The following is a 23,925-nucleotide window of genomic DNA, read 5'->3' as shown; positions in this document are numbered from 1 at the left end:
TAAGCATTCATCCTTTAAAAATTAATTACCTAGCGGGGCAGTGGTGGCGCACGCCTTTAATCCCAGCACTTGGGAGGAAGAGCCAGGTGGATCTCTGTGAGTTCAAGGCCAGCCTGGGCTACAGAGTGAGTTCCAGGAAAGGCGCAAAGCTACACAGAGAAACCCTGTCAAGAAAAACAAACAAACAAAAAAAATTAATTGCTTTTAGAACTACTAAATTCAGTATAAACATGGAATGTGTAGGAAGGTTATAGTGATCAATTACAATGCAAGTTAAATGATAAAGAACTATGTGTGGTCCATTTCAGTATTCTATGAGTAAATATTGTACCTAAGGGTGTGTTGACAATTGCAGATTAATTTTCCTTAGTTCAATTAAGAAGATAATTTTTACTATAGTTAAATGTTAAAAGTGACTATTTCTGTAGTTTGAAAGTGAGTATCTCTTGAGCAGTGAAATGGAACTGCTGAGTTTGATGTGGTGGTACATGCCTGAACCCCAGCCCTAGGGGAGCAGGAGGTTGTCCTTGGCTACATAGTGAGTTTAAGGCTAGCCTGGGACACATGAGACCTGTCAATCCTTTATGTTAGAAACTATATGAAACAAAGTGAAATGAAAAATGGAACTTAGGAAAGTAAATTTCTCTGAAAATGGAAAACTAGACTGAGAGAACTTGCTGTTTGGCTCTGAAATAATGATTGTGTAGGTTAAATGAAACCAGTTATTGGAAAGTAGAATCAGGTTGCTGTTTCTGGAGTACATGGCATATTTGGGTGTATTATCTAAAAACACAAAATTGTAATAAAGACATGAATGTTTACTGTTCAAAAGTCTTTGTAATTTTGCTTTATAATAAAGGGTAATGGTGATAGCAAATAATTAGTAATGGCTGAAACTTTTTTGTATTTAGAACATTCAAAGGCATTGTAATCTGTTGTGAGAAATTGTATTTAAAGCCAAATTTTTGTCTCCTGTTGTAGTTTTTTTGTTGTGGGAGTGGAAGTATTCCCTGACTGGCCTTGTCAGTATGTGTGAATGACCCTGCTCATCTTGTTTCTAGTTCCATAAGGGAAGTTATTTGAAAAACAGATTGAGCTTTTAAAAAGGGGAGATGGTGCTGGACGGTAGTGATGAACACCTTTGATTCCAGCACTCAGAAGGCAGAGGCGGTGGATCTCCATGTTGGAGGCCAGCCTGGTCTACATAGTTAGTTCTGGGACAGCCAGGGCTATGCAGAGAAACCTTGTCTTGAAGGAAAAAAAAAGGTGGGGGGAGGGTGGCCTTTAAAACTGATAGGAAGACTGAAAAGAATCAAAAAAAATGTACCCACCGTATACATTAGTCCCACTGTAGACGTTTTTGGATACAGTAACATTAGCACAGTTATTCTAGTGGATATAAAAGAAAAGAAATATTGAGTGCAGGTGCAAAGAAGGGAGGTCTGGACAGCAGGAGCCCCATCAAGGATGTGCTGCAGAAAGAGCGTGAGTCCTAAGCTGAGACCTCACTTCACGAAGGATTCAAAGTTCTGGCAGACTAGCTGGAGTTACTAGACCATGGATTGGAGAGTTGTTCCTGATGTGTGATGACATATTCTTTTCCTCCTAGATGAGACAAGTTTTGCCTCCTACCAAGACTTAATCCTCAGCGGTGGTTCTTGTCAATTAGCGTTGGAAATTAGATTCTGGAGGGAAAAAAAATAGCACTCCCTACAGTGGAAAAGATAGAGAAGACTAAATATACAATACATTCTGTATGCCAGGCACTGTTCCAGTTGTTTTTCGTATGCTAATTCATCATATACCTAGGCTCTGTTTTAGTGTAAACTGCTTGACAGAAATCAGGCATGTTAGGTGTGACATTTAAAGGCTTTCACACGATTGAGTAGTTTAGCATAGTCACCAGGTAATACAGTCATCATCACAGTCAGCTGGGGACATTTTCCACACTCTGCTCACTAGCAGTCACATTCGTTCCCTCTGTCTGAGCTCAACCCTTTGCATGCATTGATCCACTTTCTGTCTTTGATTTGTGAACTTTTAGGATTTCACAAAAATGGAAGCATACAATTTGTGGCCTTTGTGATTGACTTTCATGAGGGAAGTATTTACTGCTGTAATCTCTGCTGTTTGTGATAATGGACAGATATTGTCTGAGTGATTGGGAAGACAGTCTTGGAAGAGATTATTCCAGGAATGGATAGAGAGGCATGTAAGGAGGTCTGGAGGACAAGTCATTTGGGAAGGAAACACTCACTGATTCTAAGAAAGTGATGTCTGTTGTTACTTTTAATTTTATGGAAGGGAACTTTGTGAATTTAGTGTCATTGCTTAGACATTAGAAGTCTGTTTCTGTGATCATACTTCTGTCATTATAGATGTTTGTAGGATCAGGATCCAGGCTTCCAAATGGTGGAACACCCTCCCCTCCCCTCCCCTCCCCTCCCCTCCCCTCCCCTCCCCTCCCCACCCCACCCCACTCGGTTTTTTGAGATAGGGTCCTTCCTAGGGGAGTGTAGGATAGCCTGGGACTAGTTCTATCGGTCAAGTTGACCTCAAACTCAAGAACCTTCTACTCTAGCCTCCACATACTAGGATTCCAGGAGTGACCATTGTACTTGGCTCACCTGTGTCCATTTGGTCCTAAGTTCTGGCTAGATTCCAAGTTTGAACTTGAGGGAACTAGAATAGTGTTGTCTCTGTTGACTGAGAGTTCAGGTTTTCTCCCAATATTCCACTAGGTTTTTTTTATGTAAGGTTGAACATTTACTTGCAGATGGTAAGAAAAACCCTGGAGTTCTACAATTAGAAAAGTTTTCTAAGCAATTTTAATACATTTTCCCAGCTAATATTTGCTGCTTGTTGGGCAAGTTCTGTGAAATAGCTCTGACATTCTTATTCTAAAGTTCCTAACCCTAGATTTTGCCCTTGGAGTTTGGGTCCAGAGTGAAGAAAGCTGTGGCAAAGCTAAAGCCAAGCTCTTTACAGGGGGTGCATTGGTCTTCATCTTCTTTCATTTCCGGTTGGATAATCATAGCTTCAAGTTGTGTGCAATGTTTTATGCCATGTAAAGGCAGAAACAGGCTTTTCATAGGCTTCTTTCAGCTACTGAGAAATTGTAGAAAATGGCTTCACAGAATCAGTAGGATGAAGACCTTCCATGTGCTGTGACCTTGTGTTTGTTGTGTTGTGCTGTCTGCTGTAAAAGTTGTGAAATTCGGAAAGAAAGAAAACAAAGAAGTGCCATCCTTGACTCCCCTCCTCACCCTACCTTGTGCTACTGGGCATTGAACCTAAGGCATGGTTTGTACTGTATAAATCCACTACCACTGAGGTTCATTCCCAGCCTTTCCAAGTTTGATTTGGGGATAAGTGGGGTGTGGGTGCCCTGCCCTTTTTCCCTTTTTGTAGACTGCAGAGTCACCCACTGCAGAGGAATAGTGTATTTGCTGTTCTTTGGCTTTTACCACAGCCTTTCATCGAGTTCATTTTAACATTGATTCTTATTCCCATTAAGTACTTTCATATTTATGATCTGTTGCTATCTTCAAGTACCTTTTGTTGTGAGGTGCTTTTGAAAGCAAAAAATAATGTACAAACTGCTGTATTAAGTCAGAGAACCCTTGTCAGCTGCATGGTTGTAATAACAAAACATCACAGTTTGTAGAAGGTATAGTCATGTCGAAAGGAAGGGATGCTAATGCATTTTACAGTATAAGGATACTGACTTTACTAAAAAGTGTTTTTGTATAATTGGGTTTCTTTTAGCAATATACAGTGAATAATATAATAGATGTCTATACTGAATTATTGCCTGCTGATATTCACATATTTATTTCACCCTTTTATGGTTTTGAAGCCAGGGGAGCTTTGCCAGTGAATCTCCAGATTCTCTCCTTCCTGGACTGTGTCACACCACCAGTTCTTGCATAAAACATCGTGTGTGTGTGTGTGTGTGTGTGTGTGTGTGTGTGTGTGTATGTGTGTGTGTGTGTTTTAAGCAGTTTAGGTCTCCCCTGTCTCCCAACTGGCTATTTCTCCTGCCGTTATTTCAGTTATCTAGACTTGGTAACTTCAGAAGTGTTTGGAATTCTGTCTTCTGAATTCCCATCCCTAGGTGCAGGCCCATTCCCCTAAACTTTAGAAGCCAAAATCAGCGTTGTGGAGGTGTGCTCATCCACCGTGGTGGCTGTTCTAGTCTAGAAAAGTCTCTTCTGAAAATTTCCTAGGCCATAGAGAAACATTTTTGGTTGACTTTCTCAAAAATGTTATACTGTCCTTATAGGTTTCATAAAATTTAGTAAGACAGCTTTGCCATTTTTATTCCATGATATAGGGATACTTTTCTCAGTATAGCTAAGTATAAAGAAATAAAGTGGATTCATAATTTGCGTATGTAACAGCATACACACATGCATCTGTGCCTGAGCTAGCTCGAGAATACAAGAGAACTTGATGGGGTGACTACTGAGCAGGTAGGGATAGCTATGGGAAAGAATTACCTTTAATTTTATTTTGTATTCATTAAAATTTCTTCATAAGCGTATAGTACTTACTCAGGAATTGCTTAAAAATAGTACTCATGCATGGATAGAACACTTGAGAAATAATGATAGAAATTTAAAAATCAAAGCCCCCCCTCCATCCTGTTAGTTGGAGATAGTGACTCCTGTTTCTGGTGTTGCTCTTCTGGAAGAGAAAAACAGTGATGTTCTCTTACTTTGTTTGACTAGCTTAAGCTCCCAACACATGTGTTTCTTTGTTAGTAGTCGATCCTAGGGTTTTGGTGCTTGTGTGTGTGTGTCTTTGACATGTTTTGAAATAGTCACTAAGTATGATTTCTCTGTGTAGACGTATTTGGACATATTTTTGAACTGTTGAAGGTGACTCAATATAATATAAGCAATACAAAAAACAAGTACACAAACTGAGTGAGTAGTGACAGCATCAGGATGCTACCAACTTTGCTGGAGAATCACCATTCAAATTAAACATCTCTGGCTGGAGAGATGGCTCAGCAATTAAGAGCACTGACTGCTCTTCCAAAGGACCCAGGTTCAATGCCCAATACCCATGTGGTGGCTCACAATTGTCTGTAACTACAGTTCCAGGGGCCCCGACACTCTTACACAGGTATCCACACAGGCAAAACATAGCCCAGTAAAGAATTAAATGTCTCCCAAAAGAATGATTTATTTTTAGTATGTATTTAAGGTGTATAAATAGTGCTGTAAGTGCACCATATGCAATGATTCCTACAAAGTAACATATCCAGTCCCTAGCATATAATTGCATTCTACCTTTATGTGTGGTACCTTAAGCAAATTTTGAATATGCGGTACATTACTATTAGCCGTAGTTACCACGCTGTTCCTTAGGTAATTATTATGAATAATTATTCTTGTAATTATTTTTCATATTATTTAGTAATTACTTTTGTAATTGAAAGTTTGTGTCTATCAGCATCTTTCTATTCCTTTCACCTCCCAGCCCTAAACACCATTTTTGTTTCTTTACAAATGACTGTCATATTCCACAAATCTTTATCTTTTATCTTCAGTAATTTGACTGTGATGTGCCTAAGTATAATTTTCCTGGCATTTAAATGTTTGAGGTCTCTCAAGTATGTAACTAAATTTGGAAGGTTCTTAACCATGGCTGCAAATGTGTCACTTTTTGGTATTGTATCCCGAGCCCCAGGGGTCCAGTGTTTTTCTTACCTCTTTCCCTGCTTCCAGAATGGATACTATCTGCTGATGTGCTTTCAAGTTGCCTAATTTTTTTAACTTTTTCACTTTGCTGTTGTGTTTCCTCAATGGTCTTTATAGGAGACTTTTTGTTTGTTTGTTTTTTAAAACCTAACCTGTTTCCATTTGTCCTTGGTATAATTTTCATGTTTCTGGTGATTTCTTCCTTGTTATCAGATAGAGTACTGTTCTTTTATTTCATCGTAGTAGTCAAAGCTGATGTCCAGTCTTTATCTGATAGTTAACAAACTTTGGGATTGTCTTCTGGTTTTTCATATGAGGAGTTTAATGGGGACTAATTGTCTGACTAATTAAATATACTACTTATCTCAGGGAATCAGAGCACCGGATCCAATTTTAAAAACTTTATTTACTCATTTATTTATTTTGTATGTTATGGGTATTTTGCCTGCATGTATGTCTATACACCACATGTGTGCCTGGTGCCCTCAGAGGCCCAAAGAGGAAGTTGGATCATCTGGTACTGCAGTTAGAGATGCTTGTGACTTGCCACGTGGGTGCTGGGAATGAAACCCAGGTCCCTGGAAGAACAAACAGCCTGTGTTCTTAACCACTGAGCCATCTCCTCAGTCTCCTACTTTTTGGTTTTAATTTGGTGGGGACTGTATTAACTGTTTTAAAAATTGACTAATTTTAGAGAAACTGAAACAAATCTTATCTTGCAGGCAGTAGATTATCATTTTAAGATTTTAGGGTTAGTCAGTGATTTGTAGAGATTATTTTCTTCTGTTTTGTAGGAGTGCCAGACTTAAAAGCAGGACATCCTGTTTGAGGGTTTCTGTCTGGCTCATGCAGTTTGAGGTTATCTTGTATTAGACAAGTCCTCAGTTTTCTATGATGTATTCTGTTCCATTTATTCAGGAAAACAAGGTATACCTTGGGTCCTCTCCCTTTAGTGCAGTGGGTCTCAGCCTGTGGGTCACTATCCCTTTGGGGTCAATTGACCCTTTCATAGGGGCTGCAAATCCAGTATCCTTCATATTAGACATTTATGTTATGATTCATAACAGTAGCAAAGTTACAGTTGCGAATTAGCAAGGAAATGTTATGGTTGGGATCACTACAACATTAGGAACTGTATTAAAGGGTCACTCACAGCATTGGGAAGGTTGAGAACCGCTGCTTTAGTGCAGTGACAACCTGGACTTGGGTGGTACTGTTGACATTTAATGTGCACAGTCTTGTTTCTGACTGCTTATGGTTAGTGTCATGGAATCTCCTGGGAGGAACATGTTCGTGTCAGCTTGTGGTAGTTTTTATGCAAGGGAACACTATTGATTTCTGTCTGCAGACCTGTGCACAGTTCAGAAATGTCCACTTCTAGATATTATTGGGAGTTCTGTTTTTTTCTACATGTAAAGATTTAACATTAGGAAGAAATTTTGGATTGGAAGAATAAAGTACTACTTTGATGTGAAAGAGTATCAGATATTAACTACAATATAAGAGTCTCAGTTGGCTTATAAAAAGATGATTGTCATAACTATGTAAGTTTTCAATTTAAGGTATTTATGTGATTTAAGATGATGTAAGGAATGGAATGTGGAGAGAATATCTGGAAAATAGAATTAGGACTGATATTTGTGTGTGCTGTGTATACTGTGGTAAATACTTTACTGTGTTATCTTGTTTAATCCTTGTGAAAGACCAGTTAACCCTTTTTACAGATGGGATCAAGTCTCGGAAATTATTAAATAATGAAAGGGCAGTTGGCTGTCTGGAGAGGTTGTGAAAGCTTTCAAACAGGTAGTTGATATGTACATACCCTGAATTTTGCAAGATGAGTAGGAGTGTAACGGTTGTGTTGAGGGCTGGAGAGCAGTCGTCAGATGTGGTCAGAGCAGGGTTAATAGACGCTCAGTGGCATGAGATGAGCCAAGCTCTTCAGAAGCTCTCAGCTGTTCTGTGCCTAGGGAGGCTAACACAGCATTGGAACAGCTGGAAGAGGTTATTAGGCATCCCATATTAAAGGAACATCATCGTATTTGTTGCAGAGTTTTGCTTTAGAAACAAAAGCATAGGCAGTGGGAAATACTTGAAGGTTTGGTCAACAAAGCAGTATCATGTTTTGGACAGTCTTGTGTTTCTCTTAGTATTTTATGGTTGAATCTGTTTAGTATACTCAATTGTTGAACTTAGTTTGGGGCTGACCATCCCCAGAGTTGGTTCTTCTTTCATATTAGAAAAGTTTTCTTTTCTAATTATCAGAGTTCAGTGATGTCACAGCAAGTTACTTCTATCTAGGAAGTTTGAGTATGGACTAATACAAACCGTTGTAGTATGGACTAATACACACCGTTGTGACTTGCTTTCTAAAGCCTATTTGTAGTTAATGGTTTGTCCGTCTCTTAAGTAGCTCCCAGCATGTTGTCAAAGCGCCATTATGACTTCTAATTATTAGAATTTTTATTATTTTAGTAGTTTTTGTTTTAATAATATAGATGAAACACTGAATCAAAACATTAAAAAATCATTTGTTTGAATAGTAAAACACTCAAGGATATGAAATTACAGATAATTAAAAGAAAACCTTCATCTCCTTTCTGTATTCTACTTGCTTTGCTCCCCTAGATGCATGCACACAGTAAATGAGTAAACTTAAAAAGGCTCTTCCTGTCAAGCCCCATGATTTAAGTTCAGTCCTTGGGACCTATATGGTGGAAAGAGAGAACTAACTCCTCAAAGTTGTCCCCTGACTTCCACACCTGCACCATGGTACACATACATGTATTCGTACATACATAAATGTTCTTTTTAAAAAAGCAGTAGGCATTTGAGTTTGTCGCTCAGTCATCGAGCATCTGCCTAGCATGCACAGAGCCTCATGGTTTGGTCCACAATACTGCAGAATGAAACAGACGGTGACTATATGTGATTTTGATAATTTTCTTTTTATTCTTTTTTGTTTCTTTCCCCCTCCCCCTTTTCTTAATTTTTGTTTTTTGAGAGAGGGTTTCTCTGTGTAACAGCCCTAGTTTTCTTGGAATTCACTCTGTAGCAGAGGCAGGCCTGCCTGCCTGCCTCTGCCTCTTGAGTGAGTGCTGGGATTAAAGGTGTCCACCATCACTTCCCAGCTAGTGCTTTTGATAGTTTTCAAGGCAGAGATGCTAAATGAACTAAGCTTTTGAATATTGTATGATATGTATAGTAAAATCCCACTTTTTAACAAAAATCTAAGAATATATACTGAGATTAATGAAATTTTATGACATTTTTATTTTGCAGATATACAAAACTAGGATATGCTGGAAATACAGAACCACAGTTTATCATCCCATCATGTAAGTATTTCTTTTAATCTCTAGATGAGCTGATTTAAAGGTCTTCTTCACTATCAAAGTAAAATAACTCATCAAGCATGCTATTCTATCAGAATCAGGCATTTAGAAACATGATTGCCTGGTCCTAAATGGTACCTTATTTCCAAATCTCTTAACTATTCATTTCAGCTGTTTACCAAATCTGCTAAGTGTCTCTTTAAGGAAAACAAAACAAAACCCAGTAGTGGGTTGATAATTAAACAGTTTTCTGCTTTGAGGATATTGCTTGCTACCTTGTGTGGCGGTAACTGGTTATTAAGTAGCACAACCCCAGCCCCTGTAGTTCAGATAAAGTGACTGTACTTCAGTGAGAGGTGTGATTACTATTTGCAAGACCTATCCTATAGACATCCACTGCAAGTGGCAGTGTTTGAAGATGAAGAGCCTGTCATCCTCTGCTCAGCAGCCTCACTGTTTCCTGATATCCTATAAGCATACTGTGCTGGTAATATTGTCTTTGGGAACTTTTGTTCTTCCCTGCTTTTGTTAACTTTCTTCTGACCGTAACAATTTTAGAAGATTTGGATTGTTAGAGGTATGTTTGCTAGTAAAGGTGTATCTTGTGTTCAACATTAGTTTCGTATTTTTGATTTCCATCAACTTAGGGTTATTTGCATAATTATATTGAATGAAGATGCCTAACTTGAATTCAGAAAATTAAAACTTAAAGACTATGTAACAGGTTTTAAAAAACAATTATGTTTTTATTTTTATTCTTGTGTGTATGTGTCTGCCATGTATGTATGGGTGCCTGTGGGAGACACAAGAGAGCATCTGATCTCCTAGAGCTGGAGTTGTGACGGCTGGGTGTGCCGAGAACTTGATGTGGGTCCTCTAGGTGAACTGTAAGCGCCCTTAACCACCAAGCCATCTCTCCAGCCCCTAAATGTACATAACAGATTTTACCTCTGGGAATAGACAGATTTCTGAAATTATTTAGAGGGATTACTATGAGTTTTCTTAAATTTATTGAGGTGTCTTTTCCTATATGGAACTAAAATTTAACAGATCCCTAGTAGACAAGAATAAGAAGAGACTAAGTAGAGATGTCAAGAAAGCTTGCTTTTAGAAGTTCTTTTTGCAGATTTTCTCCTACTGTTGGTTAGTGTTTTTCACCTTTAATTTCTTGATTGTCCATCAAGCTTTGTATTTTTATAAGATTATAATTTTACTTTTAATTATTATGTGTATGTATGTGAGTATGGTTGCATAGTGGACATAATGTAAACAGAGGTCAGGATTACTTTCTGATGAGTCAGTTCTCTCCTTCTACCAGAGGATTCTGGAGGTTGAATTTAGGTCCTGAGACTTGTGGACAGTGCTTTTATCCACTGAGCCATCCCTTTGGCCTTCCAGGATTATATTTTTATTCAGAATGAAGCTAAGGGTTGGTGGCAAAGGATTGCAACACACTCATTACTTGGAAAGCTGAGACAGGGGGGTTCCAAGTTCAAGACTGTCAGGGTAGCTTAGTGAACTGTGTCTCAAAAGTAAAAAATTTAAGGGCTGGTATATAGCTTGGTGGAAGTATATGCCTGACATGCGTGAGACCCTAGGAACACACATATACCCAATTAGAATCAAAATAGATTTAATAGTTTTTGAAAACATAGTTGAAACAATCCCATAGTAATATTTTTTTGGGGATTTTGTACTTGAGGCCTTGTCCCTCAGAGGAAGTTGAGGTGTCATTGTATAAAATGAATTTTGTCACAGGTTTCTTATGACTTTAATTCCTTAGTTTAGCTGTTTAAATATTCTATTTGTTGTTGTTTTTAATCACACTTTACAATTAAAGAAGGGCAGGTTTGCCGGGCGGTGGTGGCGCACGCCTTTAATCCCAGCACTCGGGAGGCAGAGCCAGGCGGATCTCTGTGAGTTCGAGGCCAGCCTGGGCTACCAAGTGAGTACCAGGAAAGGCGCAAAGCTACACAGAGAAACCCTGTCTCGAAAAACCAAAAAAAAAAGAAGGGCAGGTTAAAAGTTTGGTTCATTTGAAAAGATGAAAAATGTAAAATGTCTTATTAACTTACTTCAAAGGTATTGCAATCAAAGAGTCTGCAAAAGTAGGTGATCAAGCCCAGAGGAGAGTGATGAAAGGTGTGGATGACCTAGACTTCTTCATTGGTGATGAAGCAATAGAGAAACCCACCTATGCAACAAAGGTATGTGCCGGAGAGTGGTCCAGGCAGTTGCTGTGCTGTCTCACTCGGATAGGGACTTGATGCTCTCTTGCATCAGTTTCTTGTTCTTGCTTTAGCAGTTTTGAGTCAGGGTCTTGCCTGGAACTGGCTATGTAGACCAGACTGACCTTGAACTCAGAGATTTGCCTGCTTTTGCCTCTTGAGTGCTGGGGTTAAAGGTGTGCCACCACATCTAGCTCTGTTCTCATCTTCCTGGCCATAGAAATTCTCCTTCCCCCATGGCTTTAACATACTGAAGTGAGTGGGTTTACTTTTCCATGGGCGTTGCCTCCCAGGGCCCTCAGTAGAGGTGGATTTTTCTCTCTTCTCCATATTGCTACAACTGCGAATGTTTTTCTGCCTCTTTTCTTCCCTGTCCTTTCCATAGCCACTACTCTAGCCTTCCTGGAAGGTAAGCACTTCCAACCATTCATTTCCTCCTTTGAGCTTTCCTTCCTTTGTAATTTTAAATGAAATAACTGCCCTACCATACATAAAGATAAAACTGCAGTTTTTGCTTTGTGCTAAAAAAGTAGCAAGAAACAACTTCCTCCCCATGAGTATGAAGTTGATAGAAGGGAATCGGGATAGGATGTTCTGCATGTGTCCCACAGGTGGAGCTAGCCTAGTTGGGGATTTAGCAGTCCTTGAGGGATAAGTCATTAAGCCAAGTCTTGAAGAATAAAATAGGAGTTAGGTGAGATATACAGACAGTCATTAGGCAGAGAGGCCAGTATATAAGAAGGCATATGAGGAAGATGGGGGGCAGCATCGCTCATATTCCTGAAATCCAGAGGCTGCATGGGAGCCACTTCCACCCTGTGGGCAACATTCATGGATATACTGGATGAACAGTGTTAATAAGGCTGCCTGTTCAAACCCAAATTCTGGCTGTGTTTCTTGCTAGCTCTGGTATCATCCAGTGGCTTAACTTTCTGTGTTTTAGTTATTTATCTATATAATGGAGTTGTTAGTACTTCAGGATTATTGTGGACCTTGATTAGAGGATGAATATAAAGAAGGTCTTGTAGTCCTCAAATAGTGAGGATATATTATTTGAGGGAGGCACGTATGATTGTGGGATAATGAGATATGGCAAGTGGTTTTAGTGACTTCATCTAAGGCCGTGGTTCTCAACCTTCTTATTGCTGCGACCCTTTAATACAATTCTTCATGTTGTGGAGATCCCCAACCATAAAATTATTTCATTGCTACTTCATAACAGTAATTTTGCTACTGTTGTGAATCATAATGTAAATATCTGATATGCAGGATATCAACTCACAGGTTGAGAACCGCTACACTAGGGTAATGGCAGTAAGGATAAAGATAAAGTGTGTGTGTGTGTGTGTGTGTGTGTGTGTGTGTGTGTGTGTGTGTGTGTGTGTGTGTATACACTCGTGCATGTGCGTGCATTTGTTCACATGTGTACATTAAATGTTACAGAAAAATTCATAACTAAAAGTAAAGGGTTAAGTGTGGCACCAGACCTTGGGAAGAAGATCTTTGTGAGTTTGAGGCCAACCTGGTCTCCATAGCAAGTTCCCGGCCAGTCAGGGCTGCATAGTGAGACTCTGTCTCATAACAACAACAAAACAAATTAATAAAAAAAAGAAAGAAAGAAAAATATATTGACCACACATGCCTATCACTCCCCTTTGGCAATTACAAATTTATAACTAATCTTACTTTTTATTCCATTCCCCAATTATTTTTTGGTCAGTCACTTCAAAGTACTTGCCTATTCACAGCATCTCGTGGTTTTAGTCAGAGTGTAGTACATTTCTCTGAGTGTTCCATAATTGGTTAATGTCTGGGCCATGGTTAAAATAAGAATTTTCCACTGGATTTAGCTGTTGAGTCTCATGAGTCTTTTGACCCATAACTTCTCTTTCTGCATATGGATTTTCTCTCTTTCTTTTCTTGATGTTTACTTATGGGGAAAAAAGCAGCTGTCTAATAAAATTTCCCATTTGGTTCTGGTCTCTGGATTGCATTTTACTGTGTCATTTGCCATGATCCACCACTTCTTATTTTTTTTTTATTGTTGGCATAGAAATCTAAAAGTCTTAGTCAATAGTATGTTGAAGTTTATTTTTTAAGAAAAATAAGAAAGTGGATATTTAAGGATTAACAAGGAATGTTTGACAAGGCACTGTTGGTAACTAGATAGGTAGTTAAGGGTATTCTTAGTTACTCCTGAAATTAAGGACATTCAAGTAGAAACACTGGGGTGGAATATAGAGGAGAGAATAAGCTTAATTTCGGATGTAGTGTAGTCGAAGTGCCTGTGAGGCTGCTCACATGTTGCCAGACAGTCTGTTGTGTGGGCTTTGGAGCTCAGAAAATAGATGGATAAGGATAGAGATAAGGGAGGTATCAGTTACTTTAGGAGGTGAATACTGTTACCTAGGGGAGTGTGTAGCAGGAGAGAAGCCTGAGAAGTGTACTAATTAGGCTTGACTGGAGAGGGACAGAGATAAACAGCATGGGATATCAAATAAGATGTCTGTGGAGGTACAAGTGTAGTAAAGCTGGATGAATGTAGCTTTGTGAATGGTTATCAGGAAGGAGTACTAAGTGGGGGTACTATTTCATGAGGTTAGGCTGTGATGGGAGAGAGAGATGAAAGGATAAGTTGCAGAATTAAGATGGATGTTTAATGCTAAATTCTGCTCACAAAACTGAAAGAAGGGCCGGGCGGTGGTGGCGCACGCCTTTAATCCCAGCACTCGGGAGGCAGAGGCAGGCGGATCTCTGTGAGTTCGAGGCCAGCCTGGGCTACCAAGTGAGCTCCAGGAAAGGCGCAAAGCTACACAGAGAAACCCTGTCTCGAAAAAACAAAACAAAACAAAACAAAACAAAAAAAAAAAAAAAAAACTGAAAGAAGGGGCATATAACAAAGTCTTAAAGTGGAGGAATATACTCTGAATTAGATAGGGTGGGAGCTTGAGAGCTGGGTCAGTGATTACGAGTGCATACTGTTCTTGCATAAGGCCTTCTGCTCACTACTGCCTGTCACTCCACCTCAAGGGAGAAGACCCCCTCCCCCCTCTTCTGTACTCTCAGGCACCTGCACTTATATGTGCATAACACACAGATAGATACCCATGTATACATAATTGCAGGGAGTATTGCTAACATAGAAGTTTACAGATTTGGTGAAGGAGATTCAATTCCTCTCTTGATGTCTTCTTTTTCTTTGGAAGATACTGGGCATCACCTACTGCTCAGGGAAAGAGTGCCTCGGGGAAGGTGAGGTCAGTGTAGTCAGAATATTGAAAAGTGATCTGTGGAGTGTTGAGATGAGCAGAGTGGTTAGTGTAGATGGCCCAGACAAGGGAAGTTCTTTTCAAATAACAGTAACATGCCTTATAAAGTATTGAGACCAAGGGTACTCAGGACCAGCACAGGGTTATCTCATTGATACTTAGGTGTTGAATGTGTGAAAGGTAATCTGTGAGAGATTCAGGAGCTTTCTTGGTGCTTTTTATATTCTGTAACATTTTCAAAGTGCCACCTAGATTTTGAAAAAGAATGTATGTGACAGTTGTTTGTAGCAGGCTTTTTATTTTTTTGGACCACCGACCAGCTCCTAGATCATGCTATGGAGACTTAGATTATTAGTTATGAATAATCTTAGCTTATGCTCTTTTCTGGCTAGCTTTTTTTCTTTAACTTAAATTAATGTTTCTCTTCATCTACCTTTTGCCTTGGGGATTTTTGCCTTTCTTTCTCTATGTTCTACTATGTGTCTGCTGGCTAGCAGCTGCCTGGCTGGCCCCGGGTGTCTCCCCCTGTTTCTCCCCTCGCTCCTTCTCTCTCAAGACCAGATTTCTCCTCCTACTTATTCTATCTACCCACCAGCCCTGCCTATCCCTTTCCTGTCTACTATTGGCCATTCACCTTTTTACTAGAGCAGACAAGTGCCTTACTTAGGCAGGCAAGGTCAAACAGCAACACATTTTTACATAATTAAACAAATACCGCATAAACAGATGATTTAACACACCTTTACACAGTTAAAGTAATATTCCGCAGCATAAACAAATGTAACACATCTTGGCCTAGTTATAATATTCTACAACAGTTGTTTATTAAGTAACTAGCAAGGTTTAAGCGTTATAGTAGCCACATAAAAAAGGCAACTTAAATTGAAAGGAAGTTATCTTTACTTCATGATTAACAGTTCCCATTGATATGCTTTGCTTGATAGGCTTTGAGCAGCTGTCTTACAGTGGAATGGATTGGACATTGCTACTTCTGTTTCTTGCTTTAAAAGTGAATTTTGTTTTGTATACTTGTTTGTTATCATAGTAACAGCTGGCAACCAACTTTACAAAAGAAACATTGTCATGAGGGAGTGTGACACAGTCTGATGTTGAAAATTACCTGTAGGCTAGCACTTGATGTGGTGTGTTACCTGTGTATGTTTGTGAAATTTAAAAGCTTGTAGACACACTCATGGGTTGCCCAGGTTCAATATAAACCTGGATAGTCTCCCAAATTAAATCATATGTACTTATTTATTATTCTAACTATCATATATTTAACAATGTTTTATTTACTGATTTGTTATTATAATTATTTTGAGGTGATATGTCATTGTTGCTTAGAGTACTCTCAAACTTGTGCTCTCAAGCAGTCCTCTGTTGTTGGATTTTCTTTTGCTCTAGCCCCACGTTGGAACACCAAAATGTTGTTGGTTGTTTTTGCGCTTTTAGGGGGCCCGCCACCCAGCTGCCAAATAAATCACACACAGAGGCTTATTCTTAATTGTAAATGCCTGGCCTTAGCTTAGCTTGTTTCTTGCCAGCTTTTAACTTTAAATTATCCCATCTACCTTTTGCCTCTGGGCTTGTTACCCTTCTCTTCTGTAATCTTACTTTCACTCTTACTCTGACTGGCTGGGTGGCTGGGTGGCTGGCCCCTAGTGTCCTCCTCTCCTTGTTCTCTGGCTTATTCTCCCCCTCCTCCCAGATTTCTTCTTCTGTTTTTCTCTCTGCCTGCCAGCCCTACTTATTTCTCTCACCTCACTATTGGCCGTTCAGGTCTTTATTAGACCATCAGGTGTTTTAGACAGGCACAGTATCACAGCTTCACAGAGTTAAACAAATGCAACATAAACAAAAGGAACACACTTGAATAATATTCTACAACAGTCCTCCTGCTAAAATGACAGTGTGTACCACCATATCCAGTTACCAAATGTGTATTATATGTTAGATATACAACAGGTATTAGTTAATGAGCTAATTATTGAAGACTAAGGCTATTAGGATAAAGTTTAACATTTTTGACATATTCATCTTATGTTTTTAACCCCCGGAATGTCTACTCTAAAAGTAATTTCATTTCTCTAAGTATGTATATTTCTACTTAAGCGTGTATAGCCTAAGGATGACCTGTGACAACATCACACCTAAAGAAATATACCTTTTTCTAGTATCTACTAATGAGCTCATAGGCTCTAGTTTGTATTTATAGGTCTGTTTTCTTGACATTATTAAGACTTAATTGTGAATTTTGTTTTACTAGTGGCCAATCCGCCATGGTATAGTTGAAGATTGGGACTTGATGGAAAGGTTTATGGAGCAAGTGATTTTTAAGTATTTAAGGGCAGAACCTGAAGACCATTACTTTCTTTTGGTAAGTACACATTATGTTTTATTGGGAACTCCCCCTTTTTTGAGATTGGATTTGTAAGCCCAGGATGGCTTTGTATTCAGGATCATTCTGCCTTACCCTCCTAAATGCTGGGTTAACAGGCATATGTCCCGATGCCTAACCTACTGGGAAAATTGTGAAGAACGTTTTAATGATCTCTGGTAGCATTAGCAACCATATTTGATCATGTTTTAAGTTGTCATATCTGAAAGACTTTGTTATATAAAACTGTGTCATCCTTAAGACCATCTGGCTGCAGACTGTGAAGTAGCAATGTGGTCAAGCACTACAGTGTAATCACAAATGCTTTTGATAATTAATATGTAATCATTAAGATATGGCCAGGAAATAATCGTCTTGTTTGTTTGTTTGTTTGTTTGTTTGCTTGTTTGTTTGGCACTGGCAAAAAAAATCTAAGGGAAGAAAGTTTTCAGCTCATAGTTTCTGAGGCTTATATCCACAGTTTGGCTCCATTGCTCCCGGCCCATGCTTGTAAAACAGAGCATCTCTGTGGGAAGTGATGGAGCAAAGGGCTGGACCTCAGGGGTAAGGGAGGCAGATAACAAGACCATGTATGACCCTGGTGACCGACTCTAGCCAGACCCCCACCTCTTCACAGTTCATTCATCTAATTAGTCAGTGGATAAATCAGTTGGTGGGGTCAAAGCTCTTGTGATCCAGTCTCCTCTCAAGGAGCTGGTCACCTGGCAATGAAGGCTTGAGCACACAAGTCTGCAACTGCCAATTTTACCTCAGCTGTCATAATTACCTCCAGAGGCAAGATGCGAAGCAGGTGATCTCTCTTTCGAAAAGTAAACATGGTACTTTGCTTTTCTAATACTAATATTAAGTCTATAGTATCTCCTTGGTAAAGGTCAGGTCACCACCTTGTTGGTTTTCTTTCTTTCTTTTTTTTTTTTAAGACAGGGTTTCTCTGTGTGTGTGTCTTCCTGGCTGTCCTGGAGCTCACTGTAGACCAGGTTGGCCTCAAACTCAGAGATCACCTGCATCTGCCTCCCAAGTACTGGGATTAAAGGCTCAAGTCACCACTACCTGGCTCATTGATTATTTTTTAACAGTAAAAGTACAATGCCATTTAATATCTGAACTTTTAAAAAATAAGTAATTTGTGTTCATAGCTTTAAAAGCAAATGCTTTTTTAAACAATGTTTCTTGGTTTTTAAAATTGTTTTAAATATTTATTTTATTTTCCTGTGTGATTACTTTGCCTGCATGTGTGTATATTGTGTGCCTGCCTTCAGAGGCCAGAAGAACACGTCAGGTCCACTGGAACTGAAGTTACAGAGGATTGTGAGCTTCCATGTGGGTGCTGGGAACTGAGCCTAGATCAATAAATGCTCTTAACTACTGAGTAATTCCTCCATCCCCTCTTACTGTTTTTAAAATATTTGATAACTACTACGAACTTTCTAGTAGGATAAATGAATGTTTCCTTTTTCTCCGTTTTATCTTCTTACAACACAAAATGGTTGTCTTTTGTGTCTTCTTTATACTTGGACATGAGTTTTTGCTAATCCAATAGTCAGTGTTTAATTATGGTGCTTTGTGAATACCATTTGTAGCTGGACTGTATGGAAAGTTGAAAGAACATTCCTGTGGACACCTATATACCTACAACCTAAGTTCAGTGATAACATTTCAGTATAAGTAGATACGTAGCAAATTGCTTTGACATACATCTGTTTATCCATCTGTTAGTCTGCTTTGTTTTTGAATCACATCAAAATAAGCTTCATTTAGATGAGAATCATTTTAATACTTAAACAGTATGTCCATCATTAAACAGTTTATTATTTGTTTATGGTTATTCTTGTTTTGTTTTTTGTTTTTTCGAGACAGGGTTTCTTTGTGTAGCTTTGTGCCTTTCCTGGAACTCACTTGGTAGACCAGGCTGGCCTCGAACTCACAGAGAACCGCCTGCCTCTGCCTCCCGAGTGCTGGGATTAAAGGCATGCGCCACCACCGCCCGGCTGTTTATGGTTATTCTTTTTCATATAAAATTTGTATATTATAAAAATCACAAATCTGAACCATTTTATGAATTTTGACCAGCCTTGGCAAAAGAAAAAGGACCAGAGATAGATAGATAGATAGATAGATAGATAGATAGATAGATAGATAGATAGATAGATAGAATGAATTTGCCTTTGTAGTCTGTGTAGACACCGAAGAGATGAAATGAGAACAAAATGGGTTCTGTCACAGCTATTCAGCCCTACTGTAGAGTGAAAATACCCACAGACCATACTTGGTGCAGTGCGCTTATAGATGTGTCCCTGTGAAGTAGTATTCCGAAATAGATGGTTGGCTCCCTGTTAGGTTTGAGAGTTGTGTAAGTAGCAATGTAAGTAACATATTATCAATGCCTTTTCTAGTTAATTTATGCTCTCCATTCCCTCTATGCTCTTCAAACCACTGTTTCGTTCGTTTTAATTTTTTTTTTAACAAATAAGATTAATTTCACCTATATTTGAGTTTTACATAAATGAAGTCATATAAGATGTGCTATAGTAGAACTTGTGTCATACAGTTCAGTATTTTCAACTATGACAGTCTGGCTGTTTGAACATTCTTGTCTCTTTAGATACTTATTTTCATTTCTTTTGTGGACTTGCTCTGCTGCAGGACAGACACTTAGCTGGTTTAGAGCTCTGGCCTAGGGCTACTCTTCATATAACACACTTAATTGGGTTGCTATTGCATTCCCGCCTGCATTTAGTGTGTTAATCTTTTTAACTTTAGTCTTAGTGAGTATACAGGCATCCTGACTTGGTTTCAATTTTCAGTTTTGGGTGACTTGTAATGATACTGAACACCAGTTTTTTTTAGTTAAATAATTTTCTCCAATACAATCTGTTCTAATTACATTCCCCTCCCTCATGCTTCACAAATCTTCCTGACTTTCCCACCCAAATCCACACTTTTTCTTTTCTATCTCATTAGAATATAAATAGTTTTCTAAAAAATAAAATAAAAATAAGTCAGCTTGGGACAAAACAAACAGGAAAAAAAGATCCAAAGCAGAAGTAGAAGGAGCGTACAGACACGGAGAGAACATACTAATTTGATGTGTATATGTGTAGGTCTGCTTTAATGCTCTGTAGTTTTCCTGTAATCTTTGTGTCTGAATTTCGTGCCTTTCAAATTACTTTATAAATTATTTTTCCTTGAGAAATTAAAAGTTCCAAAATGATCTCACATTGTTGTCTTTTTAAAATATTTTTCAATTCAATAGACTGAACCTCCACTGAATACTCCAGAAAACAGGGAATATACTGCTGAAATAATGTTCGAGTCCTTCAATGTTCCAGGCTTGTACATTGCTGTGCAGGTAAGTGACTCATACTTATTTAAGCTTGGCGTTTACATTTTATCCAGGCTTAATTTACTCCTAGCCATGCGTCTCTCTTTTCCCAGAAAGCTTTACCATAATTCACATTGTACCATATTCTCCTGAGCTGATAATTTAGAAACAATTAGGAAAGGGAGGTAATACTTATAGACAGGAAGAAAAAAAAAATCCCTCTCTGTCTCCCTCCCTTCCTTCCTTTTTTCCCCACCCATCTATATCTATCCATTCATCCAATCAGTCTACGGGGTCTTACTTAGTAATTTAGGCTGGTCTTGAACTTGTGGTCCTCCTGCTTCAGTGCTGGATTCCATGCATCTTCTCTCATGCCTGACTTCTGACTGCTTTGTTTGGTGGGATTCTTTGAGTCTGTGGTCTTGCAGTGTAGCCTAGGTTGTGCTGTAGGCTCCTTAGTGCTGCACTTCGCCTGGTTTCCTCGGGGCTTTTCATTCACTAGTTTAACATCTGTTCCTTTTTGTTGATGTACAGTAGTCAGTAAGATTTCTGTAACCCAGTATAGTAATATATACATATTCTAGTTTGGGATCCTAATCGTTTATAGAAGACTTGTGGAAATGATCACAAGACAGTTTCTAACTGTAAATGATAGATTTGAACTTTACCTAAAAAGGATATTTCAAAATTAAGTTTCAAACAGCTTTGTTTCTTTCTTTCTTACACTACATGAAAATTTCAGTGTAAAACCTTTAGAAATATTGTGTGGTGATAAGCAGTCATTGTATTACTGCAATGATTTTTTGTTAGATTAGGGTGGTGAGGCAGGTATGGTGGCTCATGGCTGGAGTCTCAGGAGTCTTAAGCTAGATTATCGTTGAGTTTAAAGTAAAGGAGGGTGGTGAACTAAATACCTGGTGTTACATTGCAAGTGGGCAAAGTTAGTGTTGTGTTTAATTCCTACTCATATATTTTGATTGTAAGAAATTAGCTTTTTTAAAATGTTCTTAGTTTACAAGAACATTTTTTTATTTTCGGAAAGAATTGTTTTCTATTGGCCATGATGAGATTCTTGGTAGGAAAAAATGGTGTTGTGTGTCATTGATTTTCTAGTTAACCAGGGTGTCTGAAGTGTGTGTGGTGTTTGCAGTTAGGTACTTGTACAGTGCTAACTGCAGATTGCATTTAGGAACTTGGAGTCTGAGTTCTTCAGAGTAATACTGACTTAGGCCGATTGGAGACCTTGGTACTTTGTGCCAGTCTGAGTAATGATACGTTTAAGTTTGGGCAATGTAGTAGTGCACATGGTACGGGTCACTGTTGGTTGTGTCTAGGAAGAGAGATCCTCATAAACTGAACTTTCTAAGTGGCCTGATGCAATAAAAGACCATGAACTTCTCTCAGTGAACTGTGGACCGTATGCAGTATCATTATAGGTTACTTCTAGAGACTTGCATCCCTAGTGATTCTTTAACAGTGTATTTTTGTCTCTCTCATTTTTTTCTAGGCTGTTCTTGCCTTAGCTGCATCCTGGACCTCAAGACAAGTAGGAGAGAGGACGCTGACGGGTACAGTAATAGACAGTGGAGATGGAGTCACTCATGTCATTCCTGTGGTAAGGACAGAAGAATTGTTAAGAGAATGTGAAAAAGTACACCTAGAAGTAAATGATAGGAATTAATGACACCTTCCTTTATAAGACTGAGAAACTAACTCTTTGTGCTGTTTTCCTGAGCCACCATCATGGACCTCTTGAGGTTCTTAAGGATGGTAAGAGCCGAGGGTCTTAAGAGCATCAACAGTTCTGAAAGGAGACAAAGCCAGCTCCCTGTCATACTGTGCCCTAAACAGTTAGGTTTGTAACTGATGAAGGTCACAGAGATGAGGACAGTGGACCTCACACAGTATGGCATGATCAACTTCAGATTTGATCTTCACTTAAAGACCTAGGAAAGTGGCAGAATAATCTGTGCTGATAATCTTAGCTGCCACCATGGGCCTCAGAGGAGCAAGATGAGAGCACACAGGAGGGCGTGTTCTCAGTGAGCTCAGATAGCACATGACAGCTTCCAGGTGTGGTGCACATTACACCCGCCAACCCTGGGTTTTCTGGGTGAATAGTTGGCCTGGCCAGCAACTTCATAGAAGTGGAATTACATACTCAGGTCTTTGTGACAGGCTTTGTTCATTTAGACAAATGTTTCCAAGATCATCTGTGTATAGCGGGTATACTACTTCATTTCTTTATGTTACTAAGTCATATTTCACTTGTGGGAGACCCGCTCCTGCTTTTACCCCAGGGTACTCCTGAGGAGGGAGAAGTGAGAAATATTTAGATAGAAGGATAGAGGGGAGAGAGACAGTTAGAAACACAGGATAGCTCAGGAGGGTCTGGATCCTTACCACTGCAGGACCCCTCTGTCTCTTCTAAAGGGCTTTTTAAAGGAATGCCAAGCGGCAGGGCAGTAGACCTCCTCTTACTAGATCAAAGCATACCGCACATCCAAGTGCAGACCCTTCCAAATACCTGGTAACCACACACGTGGTCAAGCCGTCTTCTAATGCAGCTCTGATGGGTAAAGCAAGCTCAGATCTCACTAGGAAACCTCTGTGGGCCTCCCCATTCACTGTGTGGAGATATCCCCTTTTGTTTACTTTGAGTATCTTCAGTATCTTATTAGGATGTGCCTAGAATTTAATAGCTTTGTGTAACTTACTCAATAGCTCCTTTTCTTTCTTAGTGGTATATCTAAAATAGTTGTGGGCATGGGGATGACTTGAGTAAGAGTGTTTGTACTCGAAGGATGGAGACTGTTCAGGTCCCTAGCACCCACATAGGAAGGAGGACAAAACTGTACATGCCTAATCACAGCAGTGGGAAGCAGACAGTGTAGCCCAAGAACTCAATGGCCTAGCTGAAAACAGCAAGGTTCTGGTTCAGTCAGAGACACTGTCTTGAGGAAGACACCCTGAATCCTACCCCAGCCTTTCAGATGCTGGGATTTTAGGCATGCTTGCCACATCTTTCTGAGAAATAGATCTTAATATTTTGATCAATTAATTTTCAGAACTATTATATGGGGGTGGGGTAGGGCATGCTTGTGCCAGGGCATGTGAGTGGAGTTGGTTCTCCTTCCACCTTTATGTGGGTTATAGGGATTGGACTCAGGTTTTCAGGCTTTGAAGCAAGTGCGTTCCTCACTAAGCCATTCTTACACCGCTGAGAACACGCAAGTGAAGTTGACCCTGTTCTCTTGCCTGCAGGCTGAAGGGTATGTCATCGGCAGCTGTATCAAACACATTCCAATTGCGGGAAGAGATATAACATACTTTATTCAGCAACTGCTGCGAGACCGAGAAGTAGGGATCCCCCCGGAACAGTCCCTGGAAACTGCCAAAGCAGTGAAGGTAAGCTCTATCTGCATGGTTCAGCTGGAAATTAGTCACGTGCTTGACTGTGCTGGCAAAGAATTCCCTGACCCAAGTTCTCTCAGCCAAAGTGACCCTTCTAAGTTGTTTTTTCTGTATTTCTCACAAAGCCCTTTGTGTATTCTCTCCATGTTCATATTGAGAGTATTTAAACATAGATTTTATGATTGTTCCTTTTATTAAAAGTAAAGATTTATTTTACCCAGAAATCATTACATCTCGGTTTATTCTGA

The 23,925-nt window shown here is 39.3% G+C and overlaps 1 protein-coding gene across 1 annotated transcript in view; it reads left to right on the top strand.

Moving 5' to 3' along the window:
• Positions 1–23,925, top strand: part of Actr3 (actin related protein 3) — a 46,706-nt gene that overhangs the window by 8,755 nt on the left and 14,026 nt on the right. The window contains exons 3-8 of the mRNA XM_076547251.1: positions 8,994–9,049; positions 11,129–11,253; positions 16,810–16,920; positions 20,195–20,290; positions 21,771–21,878; positions 23,528–23,671. Coding sequence (XP_076403366.1) covers positions 8,994–9,049; positions 11,129–11,253; positions 16,810–16,920; positions 20,195–20,290; positions 21,771–21,878; positions 23,528–23,671 — 640 coding nt within the window. The remainder of the gene's footprint in view (positions 1–8,993; positions 9,050–11,128; positions 11,254–16,809; positions 16,921–20,194; positions 20,291–21,770; positions 21,879–23,527; positions 23,672–23,925) is intronic.

This window comes from Peromyscus maniculatus, chromosome 11, assembly GCF_049852395.1.
Source record: "Peromyscus maniculatus bairdii isolate BWxNUB_F1_BW_parent chromosome 11, HU_Pman_BW_mat_3.1, whole genome shotgun sequence".
NCBI classification, from domain to species: Eukaryota; Metazoa; Chordata; class Mammalia; order Rodentia; family Cricetidae; genus Peromyscus; species Peromyscus maniculatus.
The sequence above is the reverse complement of the archived record's forward strand: the minus strand, read 5'-3'. Positions and strand labels throughout refer to the sequence as shown.